This window comes from Quercus lobata, chromosome 3, assembly GCF_001633185.2.
Source record: "Quercus lobata isolate SW786 chromosome 3, ValleyOak3.0 Primary Assembly, whole genome shotgun sequence".
Taxonomy (NCBI): Eukaryota; Viridiplantae; Streptophyta; class Magnoliopsida; order Fagales; family Fagaceae; genus Quercus; species Quercus lobata.
The window spans coordinates 63,680,927-63,703,011 of record NC_044906.1 but is presented as its reverse complement, the minus strand read 5'-3'; the positions used below and the strand labels follow the sequence as shown (position 1 = coordinate 63,703,011).

The window sequence follows — 22,085 nt, the reverse complement described above, 5'->3', positions numbered from 1 at the left end:
ACCAAAACCATCCCTTCATATATTTTGTTTTGTTTTGGGGTATTTACTACAGAAGTAGCCCCCTCATCTCATCCATGTGTATTCAAAAGTTAGATGTTTGAAGTTCATTATTTTTTATTTGATCTTATTAGTTTAAGTTTTTTAAACTTATTATAATTAATGTAGAAGAGTATTTTGGATCATTTAAAAAATAGACACCAAAAAGGTTGTGCTCTCATTAACAATGGTATAGAAGGCTATAGATGGTGTAAAGTGTAAATGAAAGTCTTGTAAACTATACATATAAAGGTCATGAGAGAAACAGAGAGGTACCTCAGAGCGTTCTCGACGATGACAATAATGGGTTGGCCCCCCCGGCATCAATGAATTTTTGATAGCAAGTTGCACAAACTTTTTCCTGATACTGTGGCACTCTCAATGTCCCATTAGATCCGCCAGTTCCGCTGGTTTCTCCCTCATCTTCATCTTCATCATCATCATGGCTCTGCTGCTTTATTTTTTCTGGAAGCCCTCTCAATGTCCCATTAGATCCACCAGTTCCACTGGTTTCCCCCTCAACATTATCATCATCATGGCTCTGCTGCTTTGTTCTAGATTGATGAGCAGTAAATTGGTGGATGAGATCGGAATTATCAGAAAACATGGTTGAGCATTGGACTAATGTTTGCACCAACTCTCCCACATTTTGCTGGTACACAAGACCGTAACCACAGTTTTGCACCATCAAGTCTTGGCTATCACTACCAAATAAAGCAGTTAAGAGATTGCTACAATTCAACTTATCTGAAAATCGAGCATGAGGTACATGCATGATGCAAATGAATTTACGTTGCTTTAACCAAATAAATTTGTTGTGCTCAGACTCAGTGATGTAATGTTTATTTGACTCTGTCCAGCTGCCCATGTCACTTCTCAAAGAACAAGAAAAGCCATGAGAAATTTCTGTATCCAAATTGTCAAGAATGAGAGTTGGATGCTTATGCACTGTGAATGTAGCAAATAGAGCAGTTCCTACCCAGTCAGAATTAGTATAAAGATTTGGAGGTAGCTGGATTCTCAATAAAGAACCACTTTGATGGCAAAACCACTCTGGAATTTCACATTTAGGAAAACAATCATTATAAATATAGCGTTGACTAGAGTAGCCCTGTAAAATAGAAAATATGGAGCTTCATGAGAGAGTGAGAGAGAGACAGTGAGTGTGAAAGAGAGAGACCTGAAAGTTGCTTTGAAACCAATGGTCAAGGCCTCCATTGATACAATTACTGAGTTCATTCTCATCCAATACACTAAACTGGATAGAACTGAAGTTTGAATCTCTTGTAGCACCCCCGATACCTGAGTCTATTCCAAGTAAAGCACAAACCCTCCTTGTTCTCATCAAATATGCTGTTTATGCAGAAAGTTGAATTGAGGCAAGTTCTTAAATGGACAAATGTCTATGGATATTATTTACCTGAGGACTAGCATGCCAAGAGGCAATTGTTTGAGTACTTGAAAGGTTTGCCATTTCCTCCAACTTGAAGGAAACAATGTGTTTCATCCTGTATTTGTAATGCAGGGTTAAGCCGAGTCTGTGTCTAAGTGACTTTATCAATGTGCAGAGAAGGAGCTTCAAGTTTACCTCAGTGTAGAGGGCTCATCAAAGGATTTTTTTTAAAGGTTCCAAACAAAATTTGCTAGACTGCCCTTGTCTTCAGTTCACAGTATGCCATGAAGTTTGAGATGCTTATAGCTCATAACCTTCTGCATAATTCAGAACTGGGTCAACCTATTAAATGTGGATTTTCATTTTCCAACTATCTTTTCTACTTGCATAAGACTGACTTGAAATTAAAGCTTTCCCTCTAATGCTTGTCTTGTATTCTAATGGCTATAGGGTGACTCGAACTACCTTTAAAATTAAGTTTGACCTATAGAGGATTGGCTGTAAAATGTGGACAGAGGATCCTAAAGGATAGAAGGATCATTTTAAATGCAAAAACTTAAAGGAATAAAAGAGTTATAACAGCTGCTACAGTTGCTATGCCAACAATAAAGAAATCGTGGCCCTGTGATCCTCACTATATCAAACACTCCTAATTAATAGAGAGAGAACAAAAAAAATTAAAGACCTATGCTTTTAGATTATATCTTTGAAAATCAGCTCTTCAACCAGTCAAATATGAAATATATTCTTCCAGAGACCCAACCAAAGACATTAAAATGCACAGCCTTTCTAATTTTTGGTTAGCATGTCTTAAATGACCAGCTAACCTAGTAAATTATTATAGACCATTCAGGTGTGATGCTGTAATGCAAATCATTTACGATTTATCTCAAACAGTCTTGTACACAGCCAACGAATTTGATGTAGCTTCTAAAATTCAAAATGATACACATTTTCTACAAAAGTCAGGATTCTAAGCGACTGGTGTACATGATTTTTTAAATCAAGAAACCAACAAAGTCCAAATGAATGAATAAAACTAGGAAACTATTGCAAGATCTTTCGTCACCATTGTTAGGCCACATGGTAAGCTGAGCAGAAATTATGCATCTCAATTTGAAAAATCAGATAAAAAAACACAAAATCATACCAGACTGAGCTCACATCCAAGGTAAAAGGAAATCTGGGGCCTACTAGTGACTTCAACTGCAACCATCGTAGTCAAAAAAAAAAAAAAAAAAAAAAAAAGACCAATTAACCCAAATGAAATAATTATTTTAAAAATAACAATTTTAAGTTTAGAAAGTTATTCAGTTCCTTTTTTTTTTTTGCAGAAACACAATAAATACTTATAAGTTGATATGATATCCATTGCCACTGTGTAACTGATGCAAATGAAACAGTGCTACCAAAAAGGGAAACATACCTTGGAATCAAATGCAAAAGAAGCCGTACCGAAACGATAGAGGAGAAATAGTTTCAATGTGATTTTTTGATTAAGGCATATTTCTTCGGAGGTCATCAAAATGTCCACAGTTTCTTCGAAGTTGGCCAGTAATCAACAGCATCATCTTCTTGGACCGCCAACCTTTATATAGAATACCAAATAGGTGCATTAGCAGATTCTTGAGGAGGACAGGTGCATTCTACGTGGACCCCCTACCTTTTTACAGAATACCCATTCTTGCTATATGTAATTGAAACCTCAACAAGATTCTGGTCAGTTGGATTTGATTTATTCAAATGTCTCTGCAGAGACCTTTGAGTTAAAGAAAATAAAAATAGATTATTTTCTGCAAGGAAAAATTTGAACTCATCAAATAAATGTGGCATCTTTCTTGTAAATCTAGACAAACCTCGAAAATACAAACCTGATTTTTTATAACCATTGATGGAAATGTGAACAGAGACACAAACAAACTCTCGTCCAGGAACAATACAGACAGCCAGTTTTGGAAATTTGCGACCAACAAAGAAAAATATGGAATTATCAACACTTTGATGATTAAACCATTTCGGCATCCCAGTTCCCCAAAAATAAATAGTACGATCAATGTCCCCATCTTCATATTCAACGCCCTCAATTTCAGATAGGAAATTATTGGAGAATTGCGCATCCATTGATATGTCCCCATCTTCATATTCAGCACCCTCAGTTTTAGATGGGAAGTAATTGGTTAACTGTGGATCCATTAATATGTCCCTACCACATACTCTACTTGGTAAAATCCGAATAATTTCTATTACCTACATGCAATTAGAAAATTCAAGATATTTTTCACTTAGCAAATCTCATAAAGTATTTAGAGAAAGTAACAAAAATTGTTTCTTTATATATATCTTAAAGAAAGAGAGAAACCTGATTCAATAGCCCGCTTGGTGATTGGGTATCCAACAACATACAATTCTTTGCATGTGGAAGTCCTTGAATTTCACGAAGAAGTTTGCAATCCCTAATATAAAGTGATTTTAATCTGGGAAATCTGCTAATACTTTCAGGGACAGTAACAATATTGTTTCTAAATAGATCTATTCTTTCCAATGTGGGGAAGTAATCAGGCTTCATCAAAAGATCTAATTCAATTATGCCTTCACATCCATGGAGATTCAATTGCGTCATGTTCACGAACCCTTATCCGGAAGAGCCATCAAAAGAATCGCACGTCGGTCTCAATTTGCCAGTAGGGATCGACAATTCCCGAAGCTGTTGCAATTTATAAATGCTATCTGGAAGATCCCGAAGGTTTTTGCAATCAAAAAGGCTTAATCTTTCAAGCTTAGTGAGATGCTCGATTGATGAAGGCACCTCTCTAATACCACTCCCACTTAAATATAAAGTCTTTAAACATTCCATTTCTGGATGAAAATTAGGGAGCTTCTCAAGCCTTGAGCAGCCAGAAAGAGTAAAAAAATCAAGAGATTTCAACCTGAGCTGGCTTGGAAGAATTTGAAGATTTCTGCAATCATCGAGATACCAACTTTTAAGCTTTTCAAGAGATCCAAAGCACTCATCAATCTCAACTAAATTTCGACAAAAAGAGAGGTACAAATACTCTAAATTTGGGGCCCATAATTTAGGTAATCTAACTAAATTGTTACAACTATTGAGGTACAAGACCTTTAAATTTTGGGCGCATAATTTAGGTAATTTAACTAAATTTTCACAATAAGAGAAGTCCAAATTTTCTAATTTTGGGGCCCATAATTTAGGTAATTTAACTAAATTTTTACAATAAGAGAGGTTCAAATTCTCTAAATATGGAGCCCGTAATTTAGGTAATTTCGTAATAAATTTACAACCTCTGAGATTGACATCTATCAAATTTTCTATATGACACTCCTGTAGGAAAAAAAAAAAAAAAAAAAAAATCAAAAGTTAACTACAAAAAAATTTGAAATAAAAAATTTAACAAAAATCTCAATTTAAAAATATCCATAATCATACCTGTTTGATTAGTTTTGGCAATCTAATGTGACTATGTGGCATCTCAATAGCAACAAGTTGTTCAGGAAAATATTCGGATGGCCAGTGAAAAGGATAATTGGGCCACTTAAGAAGTATTAACTTGTTGGGAAGAAATTCAAGTGGTTTACAAATATGTACATTCTCAACTATTAGGAATTTGAGATTTTCCATCTTTTTGAAAGCTTCCGTGTGTAGTTGCACTTTTACTAGTTGGGGCGAATGCAACATTATGCCACGAATTTTTTTTGATCCCTAATTGAAAAAGCATCAAGTCAACTATAGAAAGTAATATAATTTTTTGAATGTATAATAATTTTGAAATTTTAAGCCAAAATAAAAAATACTAACAAACTACTATTTTATAAAATATTAGAAAGAAAAAAAATTAAAGAAAAAATACAATACTTCTACCTAGTGAAAAAGAAAAAAAATAAAGAGCAAAATAATTGAAGAAAAAGAACTTATACCTTATTTCCTTTTAGTACTTCAAGCGAATCCTCGTAACAATATAACCTGCTACGTTTTCTAAGGATGTTTGGTGCTTGTTCTCGAACAACTTCCCTACCCATTTGTTGTATCAAGTTATGCATTGACAATCTACCAAATATATCAACAGTTATGAGACACTTATTAAGAAGTCTTGGAATACCAGAACCTGGATGTAATTTACAAGCATTTAATATCTTTACAACATAATCTTTGTCCCATCCTTTGAAGAAACATGCAATATCGAGAAAAATATCTTTCTCGGTGTCTTCCAATCCATCATAACTTACTCTAAGCATTTTTTGAATGTCTTTGTTTGGAATTTTGTTATACAAATCTAATGCACTTTCCCATTCTTTTTTAGCTCTTCCACACAAATCACGAGCTATTATTTTTAGAGCTAGTGGAAGACCATTGGAAAAATCTATGAATTTAGTTGCAAGTTTAGAATAATCTTCATCATGAGGTTTGTTTCCAAGAAAGGCATGCTCATTAAAGAGTTGAAGAGCATCACGTTTGTTTAATTGCTTGACCTCGAATTCCTTGACCTTGTAAGTTGTACAAAATTTTTGTTTAAGGGCAGTTAACAAGTGTCTATCTCTTAATGTTATAATGACTCTACTTCCAGGAGCAAACCAATCACATTTTCCTAGCAAATTTTCTATTGGTGTTGAATCATCAACATCATCAAGAGTTAAAAAAACCTTTTTATAGCAAAGTGTCTCCTCTATCAAAGTGATTCCTTTAGAACTGTTGCCCACTTTCCATTTTCCATCCCTTAAGATGTCATTAAGAAGTTGCTTTTGTAGTTTGATTATGCCAGCATTTGTACCTAAATTTTCTTTAACATTCTCTAAAAAGCTGCTTCCATCAAAATGTTTAGCAATTTTATTATAAACAACTTTTGCGATTGTAGTCTTTCCTACTCCAGGAAGGCCATACATCCCTACCACACAAAATTCATCTAACCCAATATCTAAAAGTGACTCGATGGCCTCTGCACGAGAATTTATTCCAATTGGGTATTTAGCAACATATAACGGCGTCCAATTTAATTTAGCATTTGATATCTCTTCAACAATGTTTTGGATGAAGTGAGATTCAGATTTATATGTAGCGCTGCTGACAATCACATAGCATAAGAAAACATATAATTAGATAGATTAGCAGATGAACTATGAATTCAAGATATCTAGTAGTGAGTTATAGCACACAACTATCTTTGATATTAACATCATATTAGAAATATAAAAATATATGGGAGAAACTCGTAATTGGACCTTGTTAGACTAATTAACTTCGTACTAGACCAGTGACGGCTTCAGGAATTTTTTTTAGAGTGGTCACTAAAAATTTAAATTAAAGAAAAAAAGTTAATAAAAATAAAACTTGAATATACGTATTGACATCACAGAAAAAAAAAAAAGGCTCAAATACATGAAGTTTTTTTTTTTTTTTTTTTTCCTTTCACAAGTTTTTATATTTTGAAATCGTTGTATAATAGCTTTACTATCAATGCTAGCAGCTACTTCTTTTTCAATGTACACAGCCTAGCAATCATTAAACTATTGATATCCTATTCAATTACCCATATATTGCGCATTGACATCACCAAAAAAAAAAAAAAAAAAAAGCTCAAATACCTGAAGTTTTTAAATTTCATTTGACAAGTTTTTTATTTTGAAATTGTTGTATGATAACTATATTATCAATTCTAGCAGCTATATCTTTTTCAATGTACACTATCAAGTAATCATTAAACTATTGATCTCCCATTCAATTAGCCATATATTGCCTAAATAAGTAACAATATAAATAAAAATCATTATTTTTTTGGAAAAATGTATCACATAAATCCAGCAAATTCAGTTAAAGACTAAAGCAAGCACTAATAGACTAGCTAAGGAAAAATGTTCATTTTTTTCTTAAATGGCGATTTTAAAATATGCCCTTTGTTAACACAATTTAAAAAATTACAATTAAATCGATTTGGGCTTTTAGGCTAATTTTTTTGTTTGGGCAATTTTTGAGAAGTGTTACATCCACAACATTTTCGCAATACTTTCACAACAAAGCCTATAAGTGGTAAATTTATATTGGTTCTAATTTGAACCTACTACTATAATTATTTTTTTGTCTACCGATAATAACCCGCAACCTAGGATTTTTTATGAAAGTGTTGCAAAAATGTTATGAACATAGCTGATGATGCCAGAAATCATTAGTAAGCTACACAATCCTCACGTGCTCTAAACAAAACTTGCACAACAAAGAAGAAGAAGACCTTATAGAGAGTACCGGTGTGGTACTCGCCAAATACCCTTCGAAGGTTAAGTTAGGGAATTTTCACAACACTAGAGTGCCAGAGCTAGGATATTTGGCCGGTACCACACCGGTACTCTCTATAAGGTCTTCTTCTTCTTTGTTGTGCAAGTTTTGTCTAGAGCACGTGAGGATTATGCCGCTTATTGATGATTTTCGACATTATCAATTGGCGCCATCTGTGGGAAATAGTAGGCTAGAAGCCATACTATCGCTTCCTAGACAAAGAGTTGCATGGTACTTACTCGCTCAATGGCAACCAACAATAACCAAAGAGACGAACCACGGACTACTGCCCTCAAAAGACAAGTCTAGACCCTCGTTGTAGCTGTGAAATGCCTCACCAAGCAAAACCATCTTGAAGGAGCAACTGTGCCAAAAGAACGCTGGACTCAACAACTATGGGGACGAACAAAAAGGTACCAGTGCTGAAAGAATGGACCAAGAAGGACTTGAAAGAAGCAACGCCCCGAGCAGACAAGAGCGACAGGACACCAGTTGTTCGTTCGTTGCAAATACAGCCCCACCGTACATGGTCGCGAAGATGCAGATAATGAAAGAATGGATGGACTTCATGATAAACGCCCTTAGAGGACGGGTGTCGAGCAACCTCGACGAGCTGGTCCATCGGACATACTTACCCTTCACTACACCCGTCACTTCATTCCCCCTTCAGTCGAAGTTTTGCATGTCTCAGGTTGAGACTTACAACGGATTGAAGGATCCTTTAGACCACTTGGAGTTGTTCAAAACTCTTATACACCTATAAGGTGTGGCAAACGAGATTATGTGCTGAGCTTTTCCATCTACACTGAATGGTCCTACAAGGGTATGGTTCAGCAGGTTGACGCCTTACTCCATTAGTACCTTTAAGGAGTTGAGCGCGTAGTTTGCTTTGCACTTTATAGGGGGGCACAGGTATAAGAAGTCCACGGCATGCTTGATGAGCATCAAGCAACAGGAAGATGAGATGCTAAGATCTCACATAACCCTCTTTAACAAGAAGGCCATCTCGATTGATGAGGCTGACGACAAAATACTCGTTGCTAAGTTCACCAATAGGTTACGAAAGGGGAAGTTTATGTTTTCTTTATACAAAAACGACTCAAAAACCATGTTGGATGTACTTTATCGAGCTACTAAGAACATGAACATGGAAGACACGTTGCTTGCCCGAGAAGAGAAGCCTAAAAAGCGGGAAAGGTAAAAAGATGTACAATAGGACAGGGGATGAAAGACAACAAGGATAGGAGATCGACGGGAGGATAGGCGTTCCAAGCCCCCCATTGGGAGGTTTGCAAGCTTCACCTCATTGACGGCCTTGATTGATCAAGTCCTGATGCAGATCAAGGATAAGGCAGCCTTGACATGGCCTGGCAAGCTGAAAGAAGACCCCAACAAGAGGTCTAGAGACAAGTACTACCGTTTCCGCCATAACCACGGTCACAACACGTTTGAATGCTACAACCTGAGGTAGCAGATAAAAGCCCTTATCAGATAAGGAAAATTGCAAAGATTCGTTAGCAAGGAAAGGATGGACCCACCACGAGAGTAGGCTGCCTAGAATTAAAAGGAGTGTCCTAAGCCACCTCTAGGAGACATAAGGATGATCGTAGGGGGCACCACAGCCTTCGGTTCAACTAGGACGGCACGCAAGACCTACCTTAGGATGGTCTAGAACGTCTAGTTGACAAGTTTAGTCCCAAAGATGGCACGGATCGACAACCTTGTAATTGGGTTCACAGAGGAGGATGCTCGACGTCTCTGCCACCCATATGACGATACGCTTGTAGTTAGCATACGAGTTGGGGACTATAACAGTCACCAGATCCTTGTAGACAGTAGAAGTTTTGCTGATATCCTTTACTATCCAACGTTCCAACAGATGAGGATTGAGAGAGAATGGCTGGTTCCAACTAACATGCCATTCGTTGGATTCAGAGGAACAAGAGTGTACCCCCTCGGTGCGGTCACTTTGCCCGTAATGGTCGGTGATTACCCTTAACAAATTACCAAGATTGTCACATTCCTGGTTGTTGACTATTTGTCCGCTTGCAATGCCATCTTGGGCCATCTTACCCTTAACTCATGGAAAGCCGTAACCTCAACTTACCACCTGATGATCAAGTTCCCCACCGAGTACGGAGTGGGAGAGGTACGAGGAGATCAAGTAGCGGCGCGCGAGTGCTACATTGCCATGCTGGAGATGGACGATCATTTACAAACCATGTGTATAGAAGAATAGCGAACGGTGGCAGAGCCCATGGAAGGTTGGAAGAGGTACTCCTTGATAATTCTAGGCTTGAATGAACGACCAGGATCAGCAGTCTCGCTAGCCCACCAGTCCGTCAGGCATTCACAACATTTCTAAGGGAGAACTAGGACGTCTTTACTTGAAGCCACGAAGACATGCCCAAAATTGATCCTTCGGTCATAGTCCACAAGTTGAATGTATCGCCTTCTTTTCCTCCTATCCATCAGAAGAAACGGGTGTTCGCGTAGGAGCGGGACATGGCCATAGCAAAAGAGGTTCGCAAGCCACATGAAGCAGAGTTCATATAAGAAGTGTACTATCCTGACTGGTTGGCTAACGTAGTGATAATTAAAAAGGCCAAAGAAAAGTGGAGGATGTGCGTAGACTTCATAGACTTAAATAAGGCATGCCCCAAGGACAGCTACCCACTTCTGTAGATCGACATCTTGGTAGATTTGACAGCAAGGAACCAGTTACTAAGCTTTATGGACGTGTTTTCTAGTTATAACCAGATTAGGCAGGAAAAGGATGATCAAGAGAATACTTCATTCATCCCTAGCCAAGGTCTCTTCTACTACAAAATGATGTCATTCGGACTCAAGAACGTGGGCACAAAGTATCAATGGCTAATGAACAAGATGTTCGCACATCAAATTAGGAGGAATATGCAAGTTTACGTGGATGACATATTGGTAAAAAGCATACGGGAAGACAACCATTTAAAGGACCTCAAGGAGACCTTTAATACCCTTCGTTCTTATAACATGAAACTAAATCCAAACAAGTGTGCATTTGGAGTGATGGCGGGAAAATTCCTGGGGTTCATAGTGTCCCAGAGAGGTACTGAGGTCAACCTAGATAAGGTACGGGCCATAATGGAGTTAACGCCACCAAAAAACGTCAAGGAAGTATAGAGTCTCAACGGTAAGGTAGCTGCATTGAACAGGTTTGTCTTAAGAACAACAAACAAATGTCTGCCTTTCTTCCGCACGTTGAAGAAGTCCTTTGAGTAGACAGCCAAATATCAGCGAGCATTCGAAGACCTGAAAGCATATCTTTCTTCCCTGTCATTGTTGAGTCCCTCCAAACCAAAAGAAGAATTGTTTTTCTATCTGGCTGTCTCCCCAGCCACTGTCAGTGCAACCTTAGTCAGAGAGGAGGACGAGGTATAGAAACCTATATACTACACGAGCCGAGCGCTCTGAGGCGCAGAAATGAGGTACCCTCCAATGGAAAAGCTAGCCTTCACCTTAGTGATCGTAGCTCACAAACTCAAACCATACTTCCAGGCCCACATAGTGATCATTCTGATGGATAAGCCTCTACGGAAAGCAATGAGTAGCCCTGAAGCCACCGGACGAATGGCGTTGTGGGCAATTGAGTTGAGTGAATTTAATGTGCAGTATCGCCCACGTACGGCCATGAAAGGACAGGTAGTTGCTGACCTCATCAGAGAATTCACCAATATGGAAGGTTAGGGGGCAAGAGAGTGTCCTCAATGGAATATCCACACGGACAGGTCGTCCAATAGATAAGTAGGTGGAGCTAGTGTAGTACTCTATTCCCTAAAAGGAGATGAGATCGAATGCATGGTTCGACTTGATTTCCCTACGACCAATAATGAAGCGGAGTACGAGGCTTGTAGCGGGGCTGGATCTTGCCAAAGCAACAGGAGCCACAAATGTGGTTGTATATTGCGACTCTTAGGTAGTCACAAGTCAAGTAAATGACAACTACGAATGCAAGGGTGAACGAATGAAGAAGTACTTGGGGGCAAGTGAAGAAACAAATGAACGACCTTCAAGTGAAGTTTATTCAAATCCCAAGGGAGGAGAACGAGCAAGCCGACCGTCTTGCCAAGATTGCATCAGTAGAGCATGTGCAGCTTACTGGCGATTTTCGGCATCATCAATAACATTTCATGCAATTTTTTGGTTCAACATTCAATGAACTAAAATTTTGGAGAGGTTGAATTCTATTCTTAATGGGCTCAAATTTTTATTTAGAGTGTTCAATATTTTTTTTTAAGAGTGGTCAAGATTTTTTTCTAGGTGGTTAATGACCCATGGTAATTTAAAATTCTAATTTTTTTAAGGTATATAAAATAAATTTTTAAGGTTAGGGTGGTCATGTGACCATCCTAATTAACACTTGACACCGCTCCTGTACTAGATGATATGATCAAAATAGAATACTTTTGCATGCAGTGGTTATGACAAACCAGATTAGCAGTATAAAATTAGTGAACTCATGAATCATGATGTCAACAATTAGATACATACCCTTTCTTATAATGCCATCCAGATGCATTAACTGCTTTTCTTAGAGCATCCCTCCACCTTTGCACCTTGCCCTCGTTATTCTTGAACTTCTTTTCATGATTAGCTAGTGCAATTCCAAAGTTTCCATATTGATTTCGTATTTCTGATGGATCAACATTGTAAAAAATTGGACAAATTTGAATCTCCTTGTCCTTTTCTCTACACTCAACAATTTCAGCGAGCTCATCCAAGCACCATTTAGACTCTGCGTAGTTTTCAGAGAAGACAATAACCAAAATCGATGAATTTTTTATGGCTTGGATAAGCTTTTTCGAAATTTCTTCTCCCCTCGAAAGATCAATATCGTCAATGAAGGTGTTAATGCCTTTGTTGCACAAAGCCTTATATAAGTGGCTGGTAAAACCTTCGCGGGTATCTTTACCTCTAAAGCTCAAGTAGACAGCATACTCCCATCGGCGAGTGGAAGAAGAAGGGCTGGCTCCTTCATTATTCAAGGAAGCCATTGATGGGATCTATAAATGGAAGATTAAGAAAAGAGTGAATTGAATCAGAGAGAGAAATAGGAATCAGATTAGTGAAACAAGAAATGTGTTTGGAATGCAATTAAAGAGAAGAAAGTATTAGAGTGGGGTGTAGGTATAGGAAAATGAAAAATGCATATCTTTTTAAATAAAAAACAGCTGTAGAGTAAAAACACTAGTGTAAACACACCTGTACAATTGTTCTTTGTTCCATGTTTGCCCTAGTATTTGCAGAGAATGACAAGGCAGGAAGTGTGTACGTAGGGATTGTGTTCATAATGTTCTGGACACTAATAGCATTGTTTGCATTAGTTTCACCACAGTCAAATATATGATCAGCATGAACATCGGTAGCAATTTCATGGTTATCAATGTTTATCTCAAAGTCGCCTCGATCAATCCCCTCTTCATACTCATCTCTATTGACAAAATCTTCACCATTAATGGCAATATCATCAACATAGTCTTCGTCATCATCATCATCCTCTACATGTGTAAAAGATTCATATTGAGCATCTAGAACTGTAACTTGTAAACTTGTGGTTGTTTGTTGGATTTCCTCAGCGCCAACTTCTGCATGCAACTCCAACTTTATGTACAACTCAATAGCACTTACTTGGGCTATCCTCTCCATCTTGTCAAACATGATCTTCACATGTTTGTCCGCTTCTATTGCCATATACTTGTAATTAATCTGATGCTTAAGGACTTCATGTGGAGAACGAAAAATCATTTGTATGTCGTGTAAAGCAGGGTTCAGACACAATTCTTCCATAACTATCATCTTTAAATCATTAAGGGTCTTCAACCTATGATCAATTTGAGTATAATAGCACTTTATACCCGGCCCTTCAAAAGGCAATCCCTTGTTCGCATTGGCATTGCTAAGCGGACTACCGTAGTATAGGATTATATCAATTACAGTCATTGTGAACCTATTAGAGTCAATTGTAATATGTTAGTTACAAAACATTTTATCTAGTCAAAGTAGAAAACATTTTATCTAGTCAAAGTACAAATTTCAATTCATTCAAAGGGCATGACTTTCATTACACATTCTTATGTTAGACAAAAAATGTCTTCAAATTAGTTCTGATAAAAAAAACCTAGCTATATAGCCGTTTCATACCCAATACAAAAAAGCCCAAATCCTTCTTGGGTCATGCTAAGACTACCTATTTCATACCCAATACCAAAAAAAAAAAAAAAAAAAAAAAAAAAAAAAAAAATCCTTCTAAGGTCATGACAAAAACACACTCTTGATAAGAGCCTAACATTACTAAAGATGTTGAATAAATTTTGCTAACAAAAGCCATGCAAATAAATACTCAAAATTACACTAACAAAACAAAGTTGTATATATTCGCAATATCATAGTATTTTAACTAAGTTATATTAAGTATATACCAAATAAATAAGCAAAGTAAAACCCACACCCTAACAATAAATAATACCTAACTAATGGCAATAAAACCCTTACCTGAAATGTAAATTTGTTGAAAGGGAGGAGCAGTGATAGAGAGAGGCCATGTGGTGTGAGATAGAGACAATGTGGTGTGAGATGTGTAGGTGTTATGGGTGAGTGAGTAGTGAGGCCAGGGGCGACTTAATATATTTGGGGGCCTAAGGAAAAAACTGAAATTGAGGCATTTTATATATTTAAATATGATTTTTAAAAAATTTAAATTCAACTATTTTATTTTAGATGCAAAATTACTACTAATTAACATGACCTATGTAGATTTTTTTTTGAAAGTCTATAGACAAAAAATTTGACAAAACTTTTCACACCTATTAATGTGACAGATTGATAATTTGATAGTGATAAGTAAAAAAGTAATGTTAGTGGTGGACTTAAATAAAAACTAGTAAAAATTTGTCAACTCAACTTATGAAAAATGTTGTTGTTGTTGTTGTTTTTTTTTTTTTTTTTTTTTTTTTTTTTTTTTCCAGAAGTGCTATATTTATAATATTTTCATAACAAATCTTAGGTGTTCATTTGTTATTAGTTCTAATTTGAACTCATCACTGAAATTAATTTTTTATCATTAATAACACCCTGTAACAACCTATCTCTTATGATTTATTTTGAAAGTGTTGTGAAAAATGTCGTGGACATAACATTTTTTTTTTCTTTTTTTTTCATTTGATTAAAAAATATTATTTTATTCATTGGGTAATACTTGGACTTAATTAATACTATTATAATATTTTTTTAAAACCCTATTGATTAAAATTTGGGGGTCTTTTTTTACTTGAGGCCTTAGACAACTACATCAGTTGCTTTATATATAGAGCCGGCACTGAGTGAGGCAGTGGGTTTGTTTTGGGTTTAAGTGTTTATGGTGATATAAATTGAGTCTTATAGACTCAAGTTTATTTTTTAAAAACTCGAGTTTGTAAGACTCGAGATCCATGTGGCAAAAAAACCTCCACATCAACAAGTAGAACTCGAGTTTTTAAGACTTGAGTTTTATATGGAACTCGAGCTATAAAAACTCGAGATGTTACTATACTGAATTGTTTTTAATGCATGCTAACTAACGACATACAATCCCAAAATTATGCTAGCCTGCAAATTACACCCACGTGTGTACATCAATAAGTGCATAATAGAAAAAGTGGTGAAATTTACCCAATATTGCTCAAAACTCACTCGCATCAGACTGTGTATTACTATGTAAATACGCAAGTTAGCTACAATAAGAGCAACCACATTAGTTCATGGATAATCTTACAAAATACAAAAAGCAGCTCTTTTTACACATTTTAACCAAAAAACACTCACTTCAGTGGGTGTAAAATTATGCATAAATATACAAGAGCTACAGTAACCGTGCATATATACACGGTTACTGTAGCTCTTCTGTACATTATTTTAATAATTTCTAATTTCACTCCTTTTTTTCTCTCTCTTCTCCATCAGCAAAACTAACGCCCTTATCATCTGCTTCTTCCTCTAATACACACACTCCCACAGACAAAATCAAAAATCAACCACAAAATCAACAACAAAATTAACCACAGACACCACAAAACCAAACACACCCACACATGGACACACCAATAGAGACAGAGAGAATGGATCGGCGCTTGTGGTAGATCGGTGTGCTTAGATCGGAGTTTCAGATCGTCGTGCTTGTATTGGAGTGCTTGGATTAGCGTGCTTGGATTGGCGTTCTTCTCGCCGTGCTTGGATCGGAGTTTTTCTCGCTGTGCTTGGATTGGAGTTTCAGATCGGCACCGTGCTCCCTGCTTGGATCGAAATTTCAAAGAGGAGTTTGGAATAAAGAGGAGTTTCAGAGAGGAGTGAAAATGTTGGAATAGAGAGGAGTTTCAGAGAAGACTCTAGAATAGAGTCTCGTGAGTGGAGAGAGAGGGTTTGAGATAAAATAATAATAAAAAAAGTGAGAAAATGATTATTTAATAAAACATATGATAGAATAGAAAACTGATGTGGTTGTTTTGTAAAAATGAATGTGTAAAATAGAAAAAGTAGGTTTTTAGTGTAAAATAAAAGGAAAATTTACACTAATTGATTTGGTTGCTCTAATCATGTAGATATATACTATTACTGTAGCTTTTTGTAGCTTTGTATTTTAATTTTGAATAAAGTTTCTCTCCAAACTAGTTTGGAGAGAACCCCTTCAAACTTATCATATATTTTTATATTGAGTGTGAAATTTGAAAATCTAACCGTTGGATTGCATGTTCTTATTATATCCTTTATGCTTGCAAAATTTCAAGAAGATCAAAGATCAATTGCTATGTCATCAAACAAATGTTAAAATTTCAAGTTTTTGTAATCTAAAATTGTGTATAAAAAATAAGTTCATTGATCAAATAATAAATAAAATCCGATTTGAACGAAATTTGATATACATGTTAAGAACATAAGGAACATGAAATTTAACGGTTAGATTTTCAAAATTCACATCCGAAAAAAAGATATAGGATAAGTTTGAAGGGTTTCCCTCCAAACTAGTTTGGAGAGAAACTTTGTTCTTTATTTTTTTTATTATATTTTCTCTCCTCTCTCTCGTCGTATTACCTCTCTTCCTCTAACTCTATTCTCTGACTATCTCCTCTTGAATTCCAGCATCTCTACAAATTCATCAAAATCATCCTAAATTTAGATCTAAACTCATTAAACCCATATACAAAAATTTAGATTGCAAACTCATCAAACATATATGAATCATTATACCCATTATACCAAAAAAAAAAAAAATATATATATATATATATTATCATCAAACCCATATACGAAAAAAAAATATATAATATATAATATATCATCAACCCATATAAAATATATATATATATATATATATGAATCATCAAACCCACATTGCACAAAAGAAGAAGAAGAAGAGGTAGAAAAGAAGAAGAAGCACCTGCAGCAGCAGCGGCAAAGAAGAAGAAGAAGAAGCCGTAGCAGTGAAGAAGAACCAGTAGCGACAGCTGGGCGGTGAAGAAAAAGCAGAGCAGCAATAGTGGTGGCTGTGAAGAAGAAGCAGAGCAGCAGTAGCGGTGTCAATATGGCTGAGAGAGGGGTGAGAGGTAACAGATTTGATCTGTGGCCAACCTCAATAAAAAAGTTTGTGTCTGTGTGAGTACTACCATGATACCACCCATTATACAAAAAAAAAAATATATATATATATATATATATAATATCATCAAACCCATAACAAAAAAAAATTATATATATATATCATCAAACCCATATACAAAAAAAAAAAAAAAAAAAATATATATATATATATATATATGAATCATCAAACCCACATTGCACAAAAGAAGAAGAAGAAGAGGTAGAAAAGAAGAAGAAGCACCTGCAGCAGCAGCGGCACAGAAGAAGAAGAAGAAGCCGTAGCAGTGAAGAAGAACCAGTAGCGACAGCTGGGCGATGAAGAAAAAGCAGAGCAGCAATAGTGGTGGCTGTGAAGAAGAAGCAGAGCAGCAGTAGCGGTGGCAATATGGCTGAGAGAGGGGTGATAGGGAACAGATTTGATCTGTGGCCAACCTCAAAAAAAAAGTTTGTGTCTGTGTGAGTACTACCATGATACCATCCTATATGTGTAAGTGGAAGTGGAACACCCGTTTACAGTTGTCTCCATCGCGCAATGAATTTTCCACAATACATACCAGAGACTTTACCACCTTTTCCACAATACTTGCCTTCTCTTTTTGACTGAGTAACTGTTTAAAAAAATTTCTAACTCAGCAATTTTAAACAAATGTAAGTCTTTTAGTGGAATGGTGGACCATATCACTTGTCACCACGTGAACCTTATAATTTCTCGTTTTCCAAGAAGGTACTATACAATTGTCTCCTCCTGACTTTCCTCTAATTTTCTGACAACGCGCAATGAATTTTCAACAATACATGCTAGAAACTTTATGCTTTCTCCACAATAAAGGTGTGTTTAGATACTATTTATTACTGAAAATATTATAGTAAAATAATTTTTAAATATGTGAATAGTATCGTGAGACCCAGTTTTGAAGTTGTTTTTGGTGAAAAAGTATTTGCGGGTTCCATAAACAGTACACGGGATCCATTGAAAAACATGGGACATAGCTAAAAAGAGCTTTTCAGCTCTATCCAAACGTTCACTAAATGGGATTTTTTTTCTCTATTAGCTTATTTTCTAATGTTTGAAACAAAAAGTGCATTTTAATCAATTATTGACTTAATTTTTTTTTTAAAAACTAGTTTATTTTGTTTATTTTTTAATTTTTAAAAGGTGAGATAAATTTAGGATCCATTTGGTTGAGCAAATGGAAATGTAAGAGGATAGAAAATAGGGAGGGAATAAAAAAAATTTATTTTCCCCCATTTGTGTTTGGTTGGAGGGATGAATTTTTTTTTGGTTAAAAAGAAAAATGAGAGGATAGAAAATGTACTTTGTATAAATTTACAATCATGTCTCTATTAGATAAAACACAAAATAATACTATTTCATATTTTTATTAAAAAAAATATGAATGACCACTTCATTTAAAAAAAAAAAAAAATCAAGAATCCCAAAATTGTTTATAAAAAAAAAAAACTAATGAAAAAAAAAATCCAAAAAAAAATAACGCCTAAAAAGACCCCTCCAACCCCCCCCCCCCCCCAAAAAAAAGAAAAAGAAAAGAAAGAAGCAAAACCTGAACAACAGAAACGTTGGTAAGGGGGCATTTTAGTCCAAAGGTTTGGACCACATTTTCACTCCTATTTTCTCCCCATTTTGGAGAGATTGAGTTTTGGTGGGCTAGCACTATTTTTCTCTCCCCCTCTCCCTCCCAACCAACCAACCCTCTCACTCATTTTTTTTTTCCCTATTTTCCACTCATTTTTTTCATCTTCCCTCAAATCCACCCAACCAAACATAAGTACATAAACAAGGGAATTAAAAAAAAAAATGTCCGAAGTTCTTATGAACCCAACTAGTTTGTTGGTTGTTTCAAGGGAATTAAGACCTCCTAATTGATAAATGGACTATTTCAAGGGAGTCTAAATCTTCAAAGTAAATACTCACTCAATAATAAATAATTTTTTAGCTTTCTTTATTTAGTTATTAATCAACATTAAGTTATATAAATAGATAGTTTTACAGGATAAAACTAACTTTTAAATTTAAAAGAAACCTAATCTTTATCTACTGCAAGTAGATAAGAGTTATTCAAATACTAAACTAACAATTTATCCTATCATTATCTAATTATTGAACTCCTAAAAGGATGTTAAGAACAGTGTTAAAGTTTATCTTTTCGAGCCTCATGGCTGCTTAGGTGGCTGTTTTTGGATTGTGATGTGGGCCAATTGGTTGGACTTGAGGATTTCGTGGTGGTGACTCAAACACTCGAGAAATTACTTGGTCCATCAAGAGGATTGTTGAAATGGTCTCCTCAACCAATTAAATAATGTCATTTATGTAAATGTATGAGTTAGATTCTTAATTAGCACAAGAATTAAAAATAAAAAACCACTAGGTGATGTCACATTTGTATAAATAGCAACTTTTTATTGGTTAGAAGGACTTGGAGGACCACATTAGCAATCCTTTCGGTAAATCTAATAATTTCTCCAAAGACACCATGGATATTTAGGATGTGGGTTTGACATGGTGGTGCCCCATAGACATGGCTGAAAGCAAGAAAATACATTTTTGTGTTCTTCAAAAGCAAAAGCACAACAAGAAAAAATATATTGCAATCAACTGCATGCCATTTTTTTTAAAAAGTAAGTCAAGTCAAGTAAATATTTTGATATTAGATTTCTATTTGTTGGAGCAATCTAACTATAAACAAATAAAATAAAACAAAACAGAGCAAAACGAAAATTGATGAAGAAGTTTGTCCACAAATTGAAAAGAAAGTCTAAGAACCTTCAAGTCAATTGTCATGAAATTTCCCAAGAGTCCAATACAATGCTTATAAGTCATCATATGTTAAGAACACTTCTACATCCAAAAATTACCAAATTGAAAAGAAAGTACCTTACTTTTATGAGTTGAAAATACATTTTTGTGTTTTTCAAAAGCAAAAGCACAACAAGAAAAAATATATTGCAATCAACTGCATGCCATTTAAAAAAAAAAGTAAGTCAAGTCAAGTAAATATTTTGATATTAGATTTCTATTTGTTGGAGCAATCTAACTATAAACAAATAAAACAAAACAAAACAAAACAAAAAAATTGATGAAGAAGTTTGTCCACAAATTGAAAAGAAAGTCCAAGAACCTTCAAGTCAATTGTCATGAAATTTCCCAAGAGTCCAATACAATGCTTATAAGTCATCATATGTCAAGAACACTTCTACATCCAAAAAATACCAAATTGATAAGAAAGTACCTTGCTTTTATGAGTTGAAAATAAAAGTTTTGATAGGTGTTACATAAGACCATTAACATCCGAGATGTCAAAAAAGTTATATTTTACACCCTAAAAACCTCCTTTATCTATTTTGCCATCTTATTTTACAACTCTCCCAAAATCTCAATTTCTATTTTTACATAAATCATAATAAAATAATATAAACTTCCTAATAAAATAAAAGCATGAATTATTAAGGACATTATAGGCAAGCAAAACCTAAAATCTACAAAACTAAATGTTACTTAAAAAAACAAAGCACTAAAGTATTGAAAATTGAATTTACCTACACTTTTAAGAGCTTTGAGGAGGTTTGTCTTCCCTTTCAAACCGAGAGCTATATCGAAGTATCCATGTTGGTTAAGTACAGACTTTGAGCATGTCCCATGTTCCTCCCACTCGTGTGTCCAAAATTGTATATTGTTGCTACTAGGGCAAGCTAGTGATGGCCAATTTTTTTGCATATTGCTTATGAGGTTTGATATCTATAGCCATGAAACAGGAAGATTGAGAATCATAGTTCAATCTAGAAAAAAATTATAACAATATTAAACTAATTTAATTGAAGCCTTCCCATAAAAAAAAATAATACTAGTAGTAATTAAAGCCTAAACTCCAAATGTTTTTAAGATGAGCAAGGTTTGGGTTCAGTTTAGTGCATCCTTTGCATAGGACCAAATACGATACAGATAATTGAATCGTGACATATAGAGACTTGTGGTTGTGTCAGGAATATATCAGGTCTAGTGCACAAAACTGAAAACACTCAGACCCAAGAGTTGCCCTTGCAAAATACTACTAATTGTCTTGATTAAAGAACTATGCAGTTTCTACCCTTTTGCTTTTTAGCCCAATGCAGTTTCTACCCTTTTATTTTGCATTTTCAAATGGAAACACATGTTATGGTAACTCATTTAAGCCGTTACAATAAGCATGCCAATGATTTAAGGAAATTATTTATATGGGCTTTGGTTCAAGTAGCTAGATAATAAATATAGAATTTGAGTAGTAGTTTTTTTTTTTTTTTTTTTTTTTTTTTCCCCAAAATAATACTCCATAATAATAATGGAGAAAAGTCAACATATTCCCACATTAGTTTAGAAAATATGTTTAGAACTTTTAATAGAAAAAAAAAATAATTAATTTTTTGACGACTTTTTATAGTTTTCATAAAAATGGAATCAAAACTTCTATAAAATAGTTGGATTTTTGTTAACTAAATCTATAATAATAAATAGAGGATGCCATATCTCTTGCCATGAATAAATGTGACAAAAGAGGTGAAATGTGGACATGGAAGGGAGCAGGGAGCTTCAGATTCACATGGCTCAATATTCCCAAATAACCAAAAGGGTTTGGGTTCTAGTATAAAAAATAAATAAATAAATAAATAAAATATTTACATCTATAAACTATAATATGTTTATAATAAATTATAAATAGTAAGTTGTTATTAGCA

At 35.0% G+C, this 22,085-nt stretch overlaps 3 protein-coding genes across 4 annotated transcripts in view; all 3 read right to left on the bottom strand.

Annotated features, from left to right (window-relative positions):
- The window catches only part of LOC115982796 (disease resistance-like protein DSC2), a 59,137-nt gene that overhangs the window by 5,462 nt on the left and 31,590 nt on the right, over positions 1–22,085 (bottom strand). The window contains exon 6 of the mRNA XM_031105512.1: positions 313–1,147. The gene's annotated coding sequence lies outside the window, so the exon portion shown is untranslated. The remainder of the gene's footprint in view (positions 1–312; positions 1,148–22,085) is intronic.
- Positions 2,862–4,066, bottom strand: LOC115982797. 2 transcript variants are annotated; one of them, XM_031105515.1, is made up of 4 exons: positions 3,789–4,066; positions 3,301–3,676; positions 3,093–3,222; positions 2,862–3,017 (listed from the first exon to the last, which is right to left on the bottom strand). In XM_031105515.1, exons 1-4 carry the CDS (start codon positions 4,047–4,049, stop codon positions 2,951–2,953), a joined length of 834 nt encoding a protein of 277 aa, XP_030961375.1. In that variant the 5' UTR covers positions 4,050–4,066; the 3' UTR covers positions 2,862–2,950. The 2 variants fall into 2 exon arrangements, with proteins under 2 accessions (XP_030961375.1, XP_030961373.1); XM_031105513.1 differs by having other exon boundaries at positions 3,093–3,676.
- On the bottom strand, positions 4,266–17,681 carry LOC115982793 (TMV resistance protein N-like). The gene is made up of 9 exons (XM_031105510.1): positions 17,599–17,681; positions 17,158–17,337; positions 15,825–16,012; positions 12,951–13,695; positions 12,240–12,751; positions 5,363–6,503; positions 4,875–5,147; positions 4,730–4,769; positions 4,266–4,386 (listed from the first exon to the last, which is right to left on the bottom strand). The coding sequence occupies exons 4-9, from the start codon at positions 13,686–13,688 to the stop codon at positions 4,352–4,354; spliced, it is 2,739 nt and encodes a 912-aa protein (XP_030961370.1). The 5' UTR covers positions 13,689–13,695; positions 15,825–16,012; positions 17,158–17,337; positions 17,599–17,681; the 3' UTR covers positions 4,266–4,351.

Coding starts and splice junctions, on each gene's coding strand:
- LOC115982797 (XM_031105513.1), bottom strand. CDS start 4,049: ATGACGCAATTGAATCTCCATGGATGTGAAGGCATAATTGAATTAGAT. Junction 3,677..3,788: donor CAAGCGGGCTATTGAATCAG/GTTTCTCTCTTT, acceptor AATTGCATGTAG/GTAATAGAAATTATTCGGAT. Junction 3,018..3,092: donor AATGGGTATTCTGTAAAAAG/GTAGGGGGTCCA, acceptor TTCTATATAAAG/GTTGGCGGTCCAAGAAGATG.
- LOC115982793 (XM_031105510.1), bottom strand. CDS start 13,688: ATGACTGTAATTGATATAATCCTATACTACGGTAGTCCGCTTAGCAAT. Junction 4,770..4,874: donor TGCCAAAACTAATCAAACAG/GTATGATTATGG, acceptor TTTTTCCTACAG/GAGTGTCATATAGAAAATTT. Junction 4,387..4,729: donor GATAGATGTCAATCTCAGAG/GTTGTAAATTTA, acceptor CGATGATTGCAG/AAATCTTCAAATTCTTCCAA.